Raw genomic sequence first — 17,500 nt, forward strand, 5'->3', positions numbered from 1 at the left:
TATGCTGTGGTGATGTTTAAAAAAACTGAGGATTCCAGCCATCAATCACATCTGCATCCCTATACAGCTTCCCTTCCCTCGTATCCAGACATACCGCACATCCTGCATTCTCTGGTCGTGCCTTCTCTGTCGTCTCTGCTTCCCGTAATCGTCGCCACTCCCTCCTCACACAAGGGTGGACATCCTTCTTGACATAAATCTTGTTGTAATTGTCACCAGATGTCTTCAAGCGGTTGGCGTTGTCCAGGATGGTACTGCGTTGTCCCTCATCAGCCAGCGTGAACAGGATGGGACGTCGCCTGGTGCCGAGTGAAGTGCTGTTACCCAGCCGACGATGAGTACCACTCACTACATAAAACCATACTTGCTTCCACACACGCCTACGTAAGGAAATGCACGCCCACAGACGCCCACTTAAGGCCACATGCACCCACACACACCCAAACATGCCTGTACGTATCCACACCTCCACACACACGCCCACACACGCCTAAACACGCCCACACACATCTATACATAAGATTACATCACATCGATACAAATGTTCCAAGATGGCTGCCGACACGGCTTCACAGTCACCACTTTCCTGGAGGCTGGCCTTGTTCATTTCAGCAACTGACAACTAACACCAAGGATTAGCGATGAAGTGTTTATTTTGTTGGTCACTGATGAAGCATTATAGCGCCAGACAGACCATTTATGCAATGCCTTTATTTGCAGTGACGCCAGCTGCGCCATCTATATATTTGCAGTGACGCCAGCTGCGCCATCTATATATTTGCAGTGACGCCAGCTGCGCCATCTATATATTTGCAGTGACGCCAGCTGCGCCATCTATATATTTGCAGTGACGCCAGCTGCGCCATCTATATATTTGCAGTGACGCCAGCTGCGCCATCTATATATTTGCAGTGACGCCAGCTGCGCCATCTATATATTTGCAGTGACGCCAGCTGCGCCATCTATATATTTGCAGATGAAACACCGCCCTAAAAAATCAGTAACCCAGTTATCTCTCCCAAAAACACCCAAGAAATAGAACAACATGCAAAAAACATCACAAACAACAACAACAATAACAAAAACATCCCTATCCTTTCCAAAACACCTTGAAAACACACACACACACACACACACACAGATAGATAAGTTTATTGACCACAAATTGTCTGGCCTCACAGCCTTGACTTGCTCCAGGGGCAGGGAGGGTTGTCTAGCACTGTGGTGCTGACGTGTGTGCTGACATCAGAGCCTTGACTTGCTCCAGGGGCAGGGAGGGTTGTCTAGCACTGGGGTGCTGACGTGTGTGCTGACATCACAGCCTTGACTTGCTCCAGGGGCAGGGAGGGTTGTCTAGCACTGGGGTGCTGACGTGTGTGCTGACATCACAGCCTTGACTTGCTCCAGGGGCAGGGAGGGTTGTCTAGCACTGGGGTGCTGACGTGTGTGCTGACATCATAATCGTGACTGTCCTGCGCTGGGTTAAGTACTCTTTTAAAGTGAGTGTTGATATCTTCACCAGCAGTGACCTCTCATTATCGTGTTCTGACACTGACATCACCTTTCCAATCCACAGCTTGCCAAACTCTTCCATCTCCCATTTACCGAAGTCATCCCTCTCGTTTTCTGTAAGCTGAACAGAAAACTTTACAACTAACAGCACACACACTTATATATTTCATGGGATAGCCTGTCAGCAGTTCATCCGCGTTACTCTCATCTCGAACATCACTATCAACATGGACCACAATGTTCTCAAAATGTCGTTTGTCAGTGTCGGCAAAACGCTCAGAGCAACACAACCTTTCGTTACATGATTAAGTAACTCCTTTACCGCTGCTCCGAGGCGTGGGTTCGTATCAGCTGTGATAATGCAACCATCCTTTACATGGCCAGATGCATTCTTTCTTGCACAGCAGCAAATGACACACTCGAAAAACAAGGAGTAACTCGGCGGTGTGCACCAAAACACAACATGATGCCAGACACATTACTGAACTGAAGCCACGCCTGCTCAACAACACTCACACCCACGCCACGAACCAGTGAGCTTAACAACGCTTTACACACACCACAACACCACCCCGCCCCGCCCCTCGGCTGCACCACCCAGCCACCTCACTGAGACATGATACGTAGCCGGGGAGCCGTACACTGGCAGGCTGGCTTTACTTCCCACAACACCATACTGGTCAGCACTCGCAACACTTGAGTTTTCTCCAACTTTGTATGAATTCCGTTCGGATTCCATGGTATAGACAACTCGCTCACTCGCCGTGGGTCATTTAAAAAGCCTGTTGCCTCCAGCCATTGATAACACAGCCGTTAATGTAAAGCTTCCCCTCCCGGCTCGCTCCCTCTCCGTCCTCTCCGCACCCCCAAGTCTCTGCCGCGCTTTCCTTACCGCCGGGGGCACGTCCTTCTTAACACACATCTTTCTAAAGGGCTCGTTGCGTGTTGTGAGTCACACACACACACACACACACACACACACACTGCCATGCCCAATACCTATTACTACTACTACTACTACTACTACTACTACTACCACTACTACTGCTACTTACCATTCTTGCATTTTTTTCAATCCATCTTCTGAAATGGTTTGCAGGCTTCTTGTTTTCCTTCCTTGTTTGTCTTGGCTGCAGAGAGAGAGAGAGAGAGAGAGAGAGAGAGAGAGAGAGAGAGAGAGAGAGAGAGAGAGGAGTAGGTAGGTGGCAGAAAGAGATGAGAAGAAAGAGAGAAATGAAGAGAATTAAAGATAGGAAAACGAAGGGACATTGAGAGTGAGAGGGGTAGTGTGAGAGAGTGAGAGAGTGAGAGGCGAGTGGGTAGGTGATACAAATAGATGAGAAAAAGAGAGAAATGAAGAGAATTAAAGATAAAAACACTTAGGGACATGAAAAGACGAAGAGGGGGATGTGTGCGAGAGAGAGAGAGAGAGAGAGAGAGAGAGAGAGAGAGAGAGGGGGGGTGTAGGAATGTTTTTTTAAGGTTCTAGTGACAGATTTCTGCATTACTGACAGGAGAAACACTATTTCAGTATGTTGTAGTGGAAGTTATAGGGGTTTTTAATTGTGTTGTTGTGGTTCCAGTGACAAATTAACAAGATATCTGCATCACTGACAGGAGGTTGTAGTGGAAGTTGTAGGGGTTTTAAATGACATTTCTTGCAGTACTGACACCAGCCGCGTCACCGCCCTCCACAAGACCAATGACGGCGCAAGCAGTCTGGCCTCCCAAGACAGCCCTCATTGAGCTGTTGAGGTTAACGACAGCACACGCGGAGCCGAGGCCATCCCCTTGAGTGTCGGCCCAACACACCACTCAGTCTGGTGCCAAGGTTAAGAGTGATGACTGCGTGAGTGGCGCTGCTTCCCTCAGTGCATCGGTGGTTAGTGGCGCAGGGGAGCTGACGGACACGCTTTTGTAGGAGTGAGTTTCCTGAGTTTCTGAAGCGAGATATAGGCCTTATGGACGTAGATATGTGTACGTAGATATGTGTAGCGCACCGAAGGTAAGGCGAAGCGCAGGCACACAGCAGGCAGACACCAGGAGACAGCAGGAGGGTCGTGTGCCGAGGTGTTGCACTCTCAGATAATGGAGCCATGAAGGCAGGCGGGTGGCTGGTTGCTTTGTACCTCGCCATGGTCATGAGTAATACTTAGAATCGTCCTAGCAATTACTATCGTCTTTACATCTCGTGTTTCATGTGTTTATTTGGTGCTTGATCAAGATGTGAGAAACGGTACTCTCTGTGGTGCTTCGCATGCAGTGACCCAGTGTTTCATTATCAACTGTACTGTGTTAAGATATTTCATTTGTTACGTGCTGATCAAAATATTTCCTTTCCTCTCCATTATTCATTTTTTACTCTGACATCACAAGTCACTCAATATTTTTTCCTCGCATAACAAGGGCTGTTTCTGGCATTCTGGGGCCTCATGCGAAGGGCTGCTTGGTAACCCTGCGTTGTGGAACTATGGTAGGTGGATCCCCAGCCCTCTAAGGGGGTTACAACCACTCCTTTCACATATTAAATGTATAAATCTGGTGGACTTTGAGAGGAAAAAAAAAACCTGAATCCGTAAACATGATAGGCTACTTTCTTCAACGTGATTATACGCATGACACAGTAGCAGTGTCCATTCAAGGTATACACCCAGTTTAGGAATTAAAGTACACAAATATAACAGAGATAAGAATGAAAATGTGCAAAGTTTGCGAGGTGAATCGACCCCAGGCGAGATACCATAGTCTATCATAAGAGAGAACGATAGGCAGCCTTAACCGTGAAAGAAAACGGAAAGTAAAGGGTACACAATATAAAAATCACTCTAAAAATTAACAGGTGAAATACACCCTCCATGTCACATGCTATATGTGAAGGTATTATATCTAGAACTATTGAAATATGAGTAGAAATAAAAAATAAAAAAAAAATTCTTCTCACAACTCTATCCTAATTACGTACAGTAATACTCGGACATGGCTAGACTCAGCAAAGCCTCTCCTTCCTTTCACTTACTTCCATTGCCCCAACAAGACACTTCACATGTAGCAATTTCCCTTTTCCACAAACATTCTACCATAATTGAATCTGTAATTGCTTACCCAAACCTTTCTACATGCCTTTTACTTTCATCTCATGGGAAACCTGAACTGAAAACCTTTTCCCCACGTATATTACTTTTCTCAATTGTATTTACTCTAGTTAAGAACACTGACTGCTTGACATGTCCACACTCCGCCCAGCCTCGCCTCTCGCTTGCTGTCTCCTCCCTGCATCGGACAGACGTGTCAGCGCAGTGTTGCTCAGGCACAGGGGAAGAGCGCCGAGCTGTGCGGTGTCGGCTCCTCTGCTGATCCAGCCTGTCAACATGCAGACAATAAGTCCCCAAGAGAAGACTAGATCTGCATCAGCCAGCAGTTCACTGATCACCGCGAATACAGCACGACACTGACAAAGAATGAAGTGTACGTGAGGCCTGCATATCAATGAAAGAAATCACCCGTGGGCTTGAGCATACTGGAATAAAAATACAAACAAGATCTACAGGGAAATGACATAAGTTTTGTGCAGTGGTGTACAACAAAGACTTACATAAGAGTTGTGGCTGAGTGGCACTTTTTTGTGAAGCACTAAAGAGGTAAACACTACGCACTAACATAATCCTTTACTTAACAAGACAGAAACCCACCGGTACATGCCTTACATCAGCTCATATGGAAAGAAAACAGCCAGACAAGTTTTTGGTATATAAATCACCAATACACCTCCTTACATCGTGTTAACTGAGTGAAGGGCCGCCACTTACGAAGTGTGCACCCTAATCCTGCTCACAACCTGTTTTAAATTGCTTATTATGAGACTTACAAGAAATTATGATTAGAAATACTATTACATATAGAATACTCATCATAAACGCAAAACTAAAAAAAAATATGCCGTGTTAGAGAGAGAGAGAGAGAGAGAGAGAGAGAGAGAGAGAGAGAGAGAGAGAGAGAGAGAGAGAGAGAGAGAGGTGACAAATGTGTACTTATGTTTAAATAGTGAAAATATGCATTTGCTTATATAACACTCGTAAGTCTATGTCACCATTCCTCGCTAAGTTCAGTAATACAGCAGAATATATATATATATATATATATATATATATATATATATATATATATATATATATATATATATATATATATATATATATATATATATATATATATATATATATATATATATATATCCGGCGCCTATTGCACACTACCACTGCTACTGCTGTGTTCCTTAACTTGATGCAAACTCCAGTACAAAAAACCCTCCAGTGCACAATGAAGCAAACTCCACATCTCGCCCATCACCTCCACCCTCGCTCCACTAGGCTCCGCCAGCCACCCCGCCCCGCCCCGCTACCACACCACCACTTCACCCCGCCCGTGGCAACACGCTGATGAACCGCTGACTCACAGTCACGGAATACGATGAATAATTTACCTTTTCAAGATGTTGCACTGGACGGGGGAAGCCGAACACTCCACAGTGCTCACCAAACAATACAACAAAGTCATACACGTGGGCTACATACACGCATACACTGAACACTTCCACAATACACTTACCATTCAGATTCTGTTGACAAATGCCTCATGTTTGTTACAGCTGCCTTCACACTCACCACAGCTAACCCTTCCTGCTCACACAAACCAAAACTCTTCCCTTCTTGCTTCTTTTTCTACAACAATCGCGATTTTTATTTTTATTTTATTTATTTATCTATTTATCTCCGTCTCTCACAAGTACATTCACCCAATTACGATCACGCTGGAGGTCTGGAACTCAAGACCTCTCACCCTAACTCTACATTTCCCCTTTATTTATTTATTTATTTTTATTTATTTATCTTATTTATTTATTTATTTACTCACTTTTTTTTTTTTTTTTTTTTTTTGTCTCAAGAGAGGAACGTTAAGGTGTGCCATGCATTTGTTCCTCTAATCAAGAAATTCGGCTTGTACCAAACCCTTCCTTCTCTCACACACACAGTTTTCAAATGGCACAGAGATGAACACTCGCATTCCAATAAGTGTTTTCCTCACTGATTATACGGAATTGCTTGTTAAAAATTATCACAATTATTAGAACGTCCTTGAAAACCACTGCGTTGTCAGTAGAGCTTCCTGAAAACTGTGGAGAGGGGACGAGGAAGCGTTTAATACGACCCGTAACGTGTTTCATTATTTTACATAGTAAATTTTTTTTTTCCTACCCCAAACAATTCAGAACCATCTCTGTAAAACAATGAAGACATTTTGAAATGCGCAGTTCACTATTTTTAAACCCCAACACCGGTGAGTCACGTCAGGAATTCCCGCGCCGTTGCCAGATGTACTCCCCGTTGTTGATACACTTTCCACTCTTATTTTTCCAGCAACATTTTTAGCACATAATGATTATTTTCTTACGTGTTCCTGCCGGGTACGCCGACAGGTTTGTCATATCACGTGACGTTTTTTTCAAATATCAGCGAGTATGATGGAAGATTTGTTGATTATTCTGATAGCTCTGATAGTGATGACCCTCTAGAATCTAGAATTCAGTGGTTCTCAAACTATGGGTACCCAAAGTTGGGTCGCGAGATCAATTTTGATGGGTCGCAGGGACACAGGAACATTATCATGCTTTCAGTGTTTCAGTGTATTTCAGTTACTTAATTGAATTATTCTTCTTTAACCACAAATTACTTTAGTTATGTATGTTCATCTTCCCCCCACCTCCCTCCTCCTGGGCCCCACGTAATGGTGTCTCTGACAGGAATGACTCCTGTATCAAACGCGTATGTTGGACTGGCAGTGGGCCCATGCAGGCTCGTGTGCGGTGTCTGTTTTCCATCGACCGCAGGCGAGGGAGGTTGTGCCGTTTGCACATCATTTGTGTGAGTAGAGTGTGTGTGTGTGTGTGTGTGTGTGTGTGTGTGTGTGTGTGTGTGTAAAATTATATAATATCTTGCTTCATATGCTACTTACTATATTTACTAACTAATAATAATAATAATATTTCGATCTTATTGGTTTATTCTACAACTTCATCACATATGAACCAATCATGGGTCGCGAAGGAATGAAATGTCCAAATTGGGTCGCTCATGAAAAAAGTTTGAGAACCATTGCTCTAGATGATAGCAATAAAGATAAAGGTTATGTGTATAGTGGAGAAGGCGATGCTGAAAGCGAGGAAGTAAGTGATGAAGAATTAGTGTTTGCTGGGAAAAGTAAAGCTCGAGTGATATGCCAGACACTCCCACAGGAATAGTTATTGCCCACACAGAGCAAGCAAGTGCAAAACGTGAAAAACGTCATGTGACGCGAGAAACCTGTGGACGTACCCAACAGGAGCACGTCATGTGACGTGATTAACACCTTACTACGAGTTAAGGCGCGGGGCAACGAAATAACATGGAAAATCTCGAAAAATCATGAAAAATGAAAAATATACCAACCACTAGCTCAGTCATATGGCAACACTGTGTTAATTTCATTTGAATATCTCAATTATAAGTGTTTACACGCCCATTCACCCGTAAAAGGTTAATTTACTCTCAGACCGCAGGCAGTGGTATTTTTTGGAAAAAATTCGAGAGAAATCCATGAAAAATCAAACATATGAAAATTACTTGCTCACTCATATGGTAACACATCAGTGGTTCCTCTGGGACAGAGCGTCTTCCCTTTCCAACCTCAGTGCTGCTCCCGGCTATTATTGAGGAAGTATGTGTAATCGCGTCATCCGTCTTTCATCAGCATTTTGTTGCTTTTGCAAAATGCGAAAGAGGAAGAGATTCGTGGAGCAGCGAAGGTAAGGGCTAGAGAAGGCTCAAGAAGAAAAAAAAAAAAAGAAGAAGAGAGACAACAACACCCTCTATAGAAGAAGATGTGGTTGTAGCGGGGTCGAGTTCGCAGGCGTCACCGCATGCCAACCCCCGCCCAGTTGCCTGGATTCACTTCTTGGAGTAGAACACACCACATTGATGAGCAAATACTTGAAGAATCAAGATGCCAAGATGAATGTGAAACCAAGATTGAGGATGAGAAACAAGAAACTCCAGAAAGATCTCGCGTACGCTGCAGGCGGGTTCTGACGAGTCTTCAGGGGCGTTTTTCTCGAAACGTGTTTGCCACTCACTGTGCTTTAATTTCTATCTACTTTTCTATTTATCATCCGATTTTCTTAATTTTTATCTTGTTTTCTTTGGCTTGAATTGCTTTATAAACGTAAGTTAGTATTTTTTATTACTTTTTTTAAATTTATTAATTTTATTAACTTGCAACTGAAAAAAAAACTGACCGCATATTCACTGTGGGTTAAAAGGGTTACATATGCAAAAATTTTAAAAAGTGGATAGTAAATGATGTAGACAATTTAATAGGCTATAAATTCCTAGTTTTAAAATTATATTATCTCTTAAACTGTTCGAGCCTATTTCATTAAGATGATGACATGTTATTTCTAGGGTTTTTCTTTTTTCTTTTTTTCTTTTCACAGATACGAGCTGAAACTGTGGCATAAACATATCAATATTAAGATTTACTTACAATAAAATTTTTATGTTGATACAACTATCCACTTCCCTGTGCCTTAAAGGCAGTTCAGTATTTCCTCACACTCATCCATATACAGGATAGACAGCCCAACTTTGCATTGCACCAGGTATGACTAATGAAGAACAACAGCAAAGTTACCAGATGTAGTGACAGGAGTGACAGAAAAAGCACAATGGGGCACACAAGTTTATCTGAGAAAGTGCAACATAAGCCTGTAGAGATAAAAACAAGTTATAGAAAACGGAACACATTAGCGGAAACAGAAACAGAAACTAAAGAAATTATTACCGGTTACACTACTGCTACAACAACAGCAACAACAACAACTACTACTACTACTACTACTACTACTACTACTACTACTACTACTACTACTACTACTACTACTACTACTGTTGCTGTTGCTGCTGCTTCTGCTGGCCGCCTGACTCAAGGCCTGCCAGCGTTATCTATAGCATGATAGCTGTTATCAGGCTGTGGGAGGACGCCCTTATCAGCTGTCCTGCAACCTTCAGTAGAAGTGAGTGAAGAGGTTACTCGGAAAATGTGGTCATAGCCTTGGCTTCACTGTAAATAAACAAAAGGATAACACGACACTTGCAGGAGGAAGAAGAGGAGGAAGTGGAAAACGAGGTAGTTGTGGTGTTGGTGGTGGTTGACCTCCGTGATGCTGAGCGGCGACTGGCCAGCGACTGTGCCTTGGCTGGTCTTGGCCAGGGTCTTTAAGGGAGGGCAATTCAGGAGATGACATAGCAGTCTTTAACAGGCTGAACGATTTACTACTCTCAGCCCTCCCCTCAGTCACGGCCTGTCAGGCCTCATGTAGGTAAATATATCCCTGTCACACTTATGCTCAAACAGAGACAACATTTTGGCGTTGGTAAATCATGTATTTCCTACACAGCATCTAAAAACACTAGGGAAATTTTGTTCAGGTTAGACTCACCAAGCGTCATTTCCTTGTTTTGTGCATCGCAGACCTAGATATCTGCTGACGAGGCGAGAGTGAGGCGAGAGTCGTCACTGAGGCAAGAGCGAGCGACACGTCCAGAGTGCTGCAGGAAGCGTTCATCATCGTGGCTGTCGTTCAAAAAGTCTTCTAGGGACTCATTGCTCATATTTACTGTTTTAACCCTGGAAACAAGACAAAATGAAACACGTAAGGTGAAAGAAGAATTAAACAAGAATGAAGAAATGAAGAAGGAAATAAAAAGTAGGAAGAATAAATGAGGGAAGAAGATGATAAACACGACAACAGGTAGCAAGAAGAGACGAGACGTGGCCACCGAGGAGAACAACAAAATCCGGTGAGTCATCACAACACTATCAAAGCTTGAGATTAGCACAAGATTACAAGAAGAGGTACTCAGGTGACCATCACTGAATTAGTATACGAGGGAAGCAGAGGTCACCGGAAGCAGATGATGTGGACAACACGGACAGCCGGCACACCATAGGAACCGCCGCCTCCTTGTTCTTGATTAGAAGAAGATGCGATTACCAAAGCTACTCGAGAATGAACCTTAGTGAAAGTTAAGGGAAAATAAACTGTATGATCGAAGTATGGGAAGATAAATAGAGTTACTTGAAAGTGGGCCTTGCGGAAAGTATAGGAAAATGAACTGTATGATCAAAGTATGAGGAAATAAATATACTTACTCGAAAATTAACCTTATTGAAAGTTACAGGAAAATGAACTAAATGATCGAAATATTGGAAAATAAATGTTATAACAACGGAAGCCTTGTTGGGGCAAAAGGTTGCTATAACATCACGTGTATATTACAAGGTGTAGGAGACGGGAATAGACAGAAGCAGACAGAGAGACAAGCTAGACAGAGCTGTCAGACCAGAGAGGGTCAGGATGGGCATAAGGTGCCAGACAGTTGCAATGCAGTCACAGTAAAATGTTGGTGTTATATATTGACAGAGAGGGATTGGGTAGGTGTGGGATGTGTTTCTCATTGAATATTAGCTGCCAGGTTTGTGTAGGATGTGATTTATCAGTGAGTGTTAAATATGTGAAATGATTTGAATCGGAAGTGTAATGTGAAGTGTTCCAGATATTTAATGGTATTTATCTGAAGAGAGATGAAACTATTTTCGTAGATTTTCGTTGTTGTCGGAAGTCGTATATGATCGTCGGAGTGTAAATATATGTAAATGACACAAATTAGGTAAAAATTATAGAAACTTAAAGCGTTCCCTTGAACCCACAAAAGCCAGTCTTATAGATTAGGGACGCACCAACACCGTGCAACATAGAAACACGACATTACAACGTGGATGCAACACATATCACTGTCACTGGCGGCGCCAGTGACAGTGATATGTGTTGCATCACTCACAACAGACAGGACAGTATCTCATCAATAAGAGGACCACACCTCGGTGAGGAGCATTTGTCCCATCACAGATCTGAGAGGTAATTGTTATTCAAATGTTAAGGAAAGAATACTTCTATAAAGCGGAATAAAAGTAATGTTTGTGTTGTTCACGTTGATGGTCGGTCAGTTCAGCAGTGACATGAAAGTCAGCTGCCAGACAAGGCGGGAGTTGCTTCGGGTATCAGTGTGGCAGCTTTTCCCCGACATGAGAGGCGATGGAAGTTACCAGATACTGCCAGATACTGCGATTCTTCCAGTGGCCACCTCCTCAACTCCCCGCCGCCACAGGTGTGATACGAGTAGTAATCTTATCACTCTTGTCTTAACTCACCTGTGGACTGTTGGCGGTGGCGTGAGCACGTAGTACCTCTGGCGACATCACCTGGCGGCGCTGGTGACGCGGAGAAACATAGGTGTTGAAGTTGCTCCTCATCCGCCCATGCTGCCCCTCTCACCGCATCATAATTTCTCAATATTAATTCCTTTAGTTCTTCATTAATGCTTCCCTCCCCGTGAGTGAGCCACATGAAGCACATATCGGCATCACCACCCTTTGCTTGATACGCTCGCACAACAACAAGGTGCCTGCAAGCATGTGTGCCTTACAGCGACCTATTGTCCCCACACGGCTTCCATTGCAATAAGGTTTATTTGCCATTACTTTGGTTCATTTTGCTATAACTTTAAGTGAGCTTATGTTTTGACTAACTGGTGAATTGCATCTCCATCCAATCAGGAGCAAGGAGGCGGAGTGTGACGCGCATTGTGGCACCAACACAGAGGCAGGCAGCCTGAAGGAAGGCCAGCAACACAGAGGCAGGCAGCCTGAAGGAAGGCCAGCAACACAGAGGCAGGCAGCCTGAAGCAAGGCCAGCAACACAGAGGCAGGCAGCCTGAAGCAAGGGCAGCAACACAGAGGCAGGCAGCCTGAAGCAAGGCCAGCAACACAGAGGCAGGCAGCCTGAAGCAAGGCCAGCAACACAGAGGCAGGCAGCCTGAAGGAAGGCCAGCAACACAGAGGCAGGCAGCCTGAAGCAAGGGCAGCAACACAGAGGCAGGCAGCCTGAAGCAAGGCCAGCAACACAGAGGCAGGCAGCCTGAAGCAAGGCCAGCAACACAGAGGCAGGCAGCCTGAAGCAAGGCCAGCAACACAGAAGCAGACAGCTTGAGCCATGGTGAGTGTTGTCCTCAACAGTACTGAAATTATATATATATATATATATATATATATATATATATATATATATATATATATATATATATATATATATATATATATATATATATATATATATATATATATATATATATATATATATATATATATATATATATATATATATATATATATATATATATATATATATATATATATATATATATATATATATATATATATATATATATATATATATATATATATATATATATATATATATATATATATATATATATATATATATATATATTAAGTGAGTGGTTGTGAATGAGGGGGAAAACATGAAGGTGAGGGGTTAATGGTGGAGGAAAGATTGAAAGCAGCAGCAGCAGCAGCAGCAGCATGAGGTGTTTGGTGTGGGGAGCGTGCCGGGCTGTGTGCAGTGAGTCCCTCACGCCGCCTCTTTGTTGCAGGACGACAACGTGGAGGAGTGTCCAGTGTGCCTCACCACCTTTGACGACACCCTCAGGCGGCCACACAACCTGCCCTGTGGCCATACAGTGTGCTCGCCGTGCATTGACGGACTGAAGCAGCAGGGTGCCGTCACGTGCCCCACCTGCCGGGCGAGTCACGCCGTGCCCGAGGCGGGCCAGTTCCCCATCGCCTATGCTGTTGAGGGACTGGTGAGGAGGCTGAGGGGTGCAGGACTGGCCTCTCTGCCAGCCGAGCCAGGGAAGCAGACAGCCCCACCAGTGACACGGCCTGCACCAAAGGCGACAACGGGACTCAGCAAGAGGGCACAGTCCCTGCTGCAGGAGCAGGAAGCGAATGTCCTGGCTGCCATCCGCTCCTGCCAGGAGGAGCAGAGCCAGCTGGCCGAGTACCTGACAACCCTCGGTGGCTGGAGCAGTCGCCAGCAGCGGCTGCAAGACGAGCTGCAGACGCTGGTGGACCAGAGCAAGAGTGCCCGGGAAGCAGTGCACCGCGAGGAGTCCCGGGTGGAGGGCAGGCAGGAGGAGGTGCGGCAGAAGGAGCAGCAGCTGCACGCCGCGCTACAGTCGCTGCGCACGGCCGCAACACGGCAGGAAGCTTATGAGGTCATTGAGGACACAGACCTTCTGATGGAGGAGGACAGTCAGAGAACAGGGGAGTGCCTGGGAGTGTTTCCCGACGTTCACGCCGTCACCTTCGTCACCAGGGTGGGTGTGGCCTCACACTTGTTGTGCTTGCAGGTCACTCTTCTGGCAACGGTCAGTGAGTGATTGAGTGAGTGAGTTTACTGAGCACACCTCAAGCTGTGCATACAACATTCATATACAATACAATGTTTGTAGTCCCAAACATGTGCTTTACTTCACAACAATGTTAAAACATTAAACTCCAAGTAGCGCGTCAACACTTCATCAGTCACTTGTTGAGTTACACAGTGGTACACAGTATTAAACTAATTACAAACACTTACCTCAAACCACCATTATCAACACTCCTGCCTAACTTATTTACCACAGGCCAGGCCTTCACCACACGTCCCTCCGTTTGCACGGTGCCACACACACACACACACACACACACACACACACACACACACACACACACACACACAGCCTCACTGCCGTGCTGTGTTTCAGGTGGCAGAGGCATCGCGCGCAGCCCTGCAGGCCGCCACCGCTGCCGCCGCTGCCACACAGGCAGCCCTGGAGGCAGCGGGCACTGCTGCTGCAGCCTCGGGGGACTCCAGCCTCCCAGCAGCCTGGCCCGAGGCCTCCTCCATCGCGGATAGGCTGCAGGCCCTGCTGGCGCCGCCCCTGACGGTGAGTGTGTCAGGTCACGAGTGTCACTGCTGCCTGTCAGCGCTGCTCTTGGTGCGCGGCTCACGGCTCTTTCTCTCTCCTTGTTGCTCTCTCTTTCCGCAGCCTTTCTCTCTCTCTCTCTCTCTCTCTCTCTCTCTCTCTCTCTCTCTCTCTCTCTCTCTCTCTACTGCCAGTGTGGGGTGGTGTGCTAAGGTGGGTTTGCAGGGGCTGTTTTTCCAGCCGGCTGGTCAGTCGAAAGCCTTCACATTTTTTTTTTTTTTTTATGTAAGAAGGACACTGGCCAAGGGCAACAAAAATCTAAAAAAAAAAAAAAAAATGCCCACTGAAATGGCAGTCCCATAAAAGGATCAAAGCAGTGGTCAAAAATTGATAAGTGTCTTGAAACCTCCCTCTTGAAGGAATTCAAGTCATAGGAAGGTGGAAATACAGAAGCAGGCAGGGAGTTCCAGAGTTTACCAGAGAAAGGGATGAATGATTGAGAATACTGGTTAACTCTTGCGTTAGAGAGGTGGACAGAATAGGGGTGAGAGAAAGGAGAAAGTCTTGTGCAGCGAGGCCGCGGAAGGAGGGGAGGCATGCAGTTAGCAAGATCAGAAGAGCAGTTAGCATGAAAATAGCGGTAGAAGACAGCTAGATATGCAACATTGCGGCGGTGAGAGAGAGGCTGAAGACAGTCAGTTAGAGGAGAGGAGTTGATGAGACGAAAAGCTTTTGATTTCACCCTGTCTAGAAGAGCAGTATGAGTGGAACCCCCCCAGACATGTGAAGCATACTACATACATGGACGGATAAGGTCCTTGTACAGAGTTAGCAGCTGGGGGGTGAGAAAAACTGGCGGAGACGTCCCAGAACACCTAACTTCATAGAAGCTGTTTTAGCTAGAGATGAGATGTGAAGTTTCCAGTTCAGATTATAAGTAAAGGACAGACCGAGGATGTTCAGTGTAGAAGAGGGGGACAGTTGAGTGTCATTGAAGAAGAGGGGATAGTTGTCTGGAAGATTGTGTCGAGTTGATAGATGGAGGAATTGAGTTTTTGAGGCATTGAACAATACCAAGTTTGCTCTGCCCCAATCAGAAATTTTAGAAAGATCAGAAGTCAGGCGTTCTGTGGCTTCCCTCCGTGACATGTTTACCTCCTGAAGGATTGGACGTCTATGAAAAGACGTGGAAAAGTGCTGGGTGGTATCATCAGCGTAGGAGTGGATAGGACAAGAAGTTTGGTTTAGAAGATCATTAATGAATAATAAGAAGAGAGTGGGTGACAGGACAGAACCCTGAGGAACACCACTGTTAATAGATTTGAGAGAAGAACAGTGACCGTCTACCACAGCAGCAATAGAACGGTCAGAAAGGAAACTTGAGATGAAGTTACAGAGAGAAGGATAGAAACCGTAGGAGGGTAGTTTGGAAATTAAAGCTTTGTGCCAGACTCTATCAAAAGCTTTTGATATGTCCAAGGCAACAGCAAAAGTTTCACCAAAATCTCTAAAAGAGGATGACCAAGACTCAGTAAGGAAATCCAGAAGATCACCAGTAGAGCGGCCTTGACGGAACCCATACTGGCGATCAGATAGAAGGTTGTGAAGTGATAGATGTTTAAGAATCTTCCTGTTGAGGATAGATTCAAAAACTTTAGATAGGGAGGAAATTAAAGCAATAAGACGGTAGTTTGAGGGATTAGAACGGTCACCCTTTTTAGGAACAGGTTGAATGTAGGCAAACTTCCAAGAAGGAAAGGTAGATGTTGACAGACAGAGCTGAAAGAGTTTGACGAGGCAAGGTGCAAGCACGGAGGCACAGTTTCGGAGAACAATAGGAGGGACCCCATCAGGTCCATAAGCCTTCCGAGGGTTTAGGCCAGCGAGGGCATGGAAAACATCATTGCGAAGAATTTTAATAGGTGGCATGAAATAGTCAGAGGGTGGAGGAGAGGGAGGAACAAGCCCAGAATCGTCCAAGGTAGAGTTTTTAGCAAAGGTTTGAGCAAAGAGTTCAGCTTTAGAAATAGATGTGATAGCAGTGGTGCCATGTGGTTGAAGTAGAGGAGGGAAAGAAGAAGAAGCAAAGTTATTGTAGATATTTTTGGCTAGATGCCAGAAATCACGAGGGGAGTTAGATCTTGAAAGGTTTTGACATTTTCTGTTAATGAAGGAGTTTTTGGCTAGTTGGAGAACAGACTTGGCATGGTTCCGGGCAGAAATATAAAGTGCATGAGATTCTGGTGATGATGGAGAGCAGCCGCTGGTCCCGCTGGTCCGCTGCATCACGACGCAAACAATCAAGATGGAGTCGTCCTCCGACGAGCTGGCTGCTGTGGCTGTAGTTTTGCTGTGCTTGAAGAGAAAGCAAAGGAAGAAATGAGCGTGGACTTATTACTGGTGTATATAGCCTGGCAGGCTGTGGTGCTGTGGTACACACGTGCTGGGGCGCTGGCTGCCTCACTGCCTGGTGTATATAGCCTGGCAGGCTGTGGTGCTGTGGTGCTGTGGTACACACGTGCTGGGGCGCTGGCTGCCTCACTGCCTGGTGTATATAGCCTGGCAGGCTGTGGTGCTGTGGTGCTGTGGTACACACGTGCTGGGGCGCTGGCTGCCTCACTGCCTGGTGTATATAGCCTGGCAGGCTGTGGTGCTGTGGTGCTGTGGTGCTGTGGTACACACGTGCTGGGGCGCTGGCTGCCTCAGTGCCTGGTGTATATAGCCTGGCAGGCTGTGGTGCTGTGGTGCTGTGGTGCTGTGGTACACACGTGCTGGGGCGCTGGCTGCCTCAGTGCCTGGTGTATATAGCCTGGCAGGCTGTGGTGCTGTGGTGCTGTGGTGCTGTGGTACACACGTGCTGGGGCGCTGGCTGCCTCAGTGCCTGGTGTATATAGCCTGGCAGGCTGTGGTGCTGTGGTGCTGTGGTACACACGTGCTGGGGCGCTGGCTGCCTCAGTGCCTGGTGTATCTAGCCTGGCAGGCTGTGGTGCTGTGGTGCTGTGGTACACACGTGCTGGGGGCTGGCTGCCTCACTGAACACATAAACAAACATGATGTTCTTCGTCTGT

The 17,500-nt window shown here is 45.6% G+C and overlaps 1 protein-coding gene and 1 long non-coding RNA gene across 10 annotated transcripts in view; one reads left to right on the forward strand and one right to left on the reverse strand.

Annotated features, from left to right (window-relative positions):
• Positions 1–3,165: 3,165 nt before the first annotated feature.
• Positions 3,166–11,952, reverse strand: LOC135098296 (uncharacterized). Its single transcript, XR_010266802.1, has 3 exons — positions 11,815–11,952; positions 10,043–10,230; positions 3,166–4,872 (listed from the first exon to the last, which is right to left on the reverse strand). It is a non-coding gene; the product is annotated as an uncharacterized LOC135098296 (long non-coding RNA).
• LOC135098295 (uncharacterized) overlaps positions 8,262–17,500 on the forward strand; it is an 11,644-nt gene continuing 2,405 nt past the window's right edge. Inside the window, exons 1-4 of one of the 9 annotated variants that reach the window (XM_064000567.1) lie at positions 8,262–8,622; positions 12,220–12,658; positions 13,116–13,892; positions 14,271–14,453. In XM_064000567.1, coding sequence (XP_063856637.1) covers positions 12,656–12,658; positions 13,116–13,892; positions 14,271–14,453 — 963 coding nt within the window. In that variant the 5' untranslated portion in view covers positions 8,262–8,622; positions 12,220–12,655. Of the gene's footprint in view, positions 8,623–10,223; positions 10,404–11,405; positions 11,522–11,552; positions 12,129–12,219; positions 12,659–13,115; positions 13,893–14,270; positions 14,454–17,500 lie in introns of those variants that run through there. The other 8 variants (XM_064000571.1, XM_064000566.1, XM_064000570.1 and 5 more) reach the window with 8 other exon arrangements.

This window comes from Scylla paramamosain, unplaced genomic scaffold, assembly GCF_035594125.1.
Source record: "Scylla paramamosain isolate STU-SP2022 unplaced genomic scaffold, ASM3559412v1 Contig54, whole genome shotgun sequence".
In the NCBI taxonomy this organism is placed as follows: domain Eukaryota; kingdom Metazoa; phylum Arthropoda; class Malacostraca; order Decapoda; family Portunidae; genus Scylla; species Scylla paramamosain.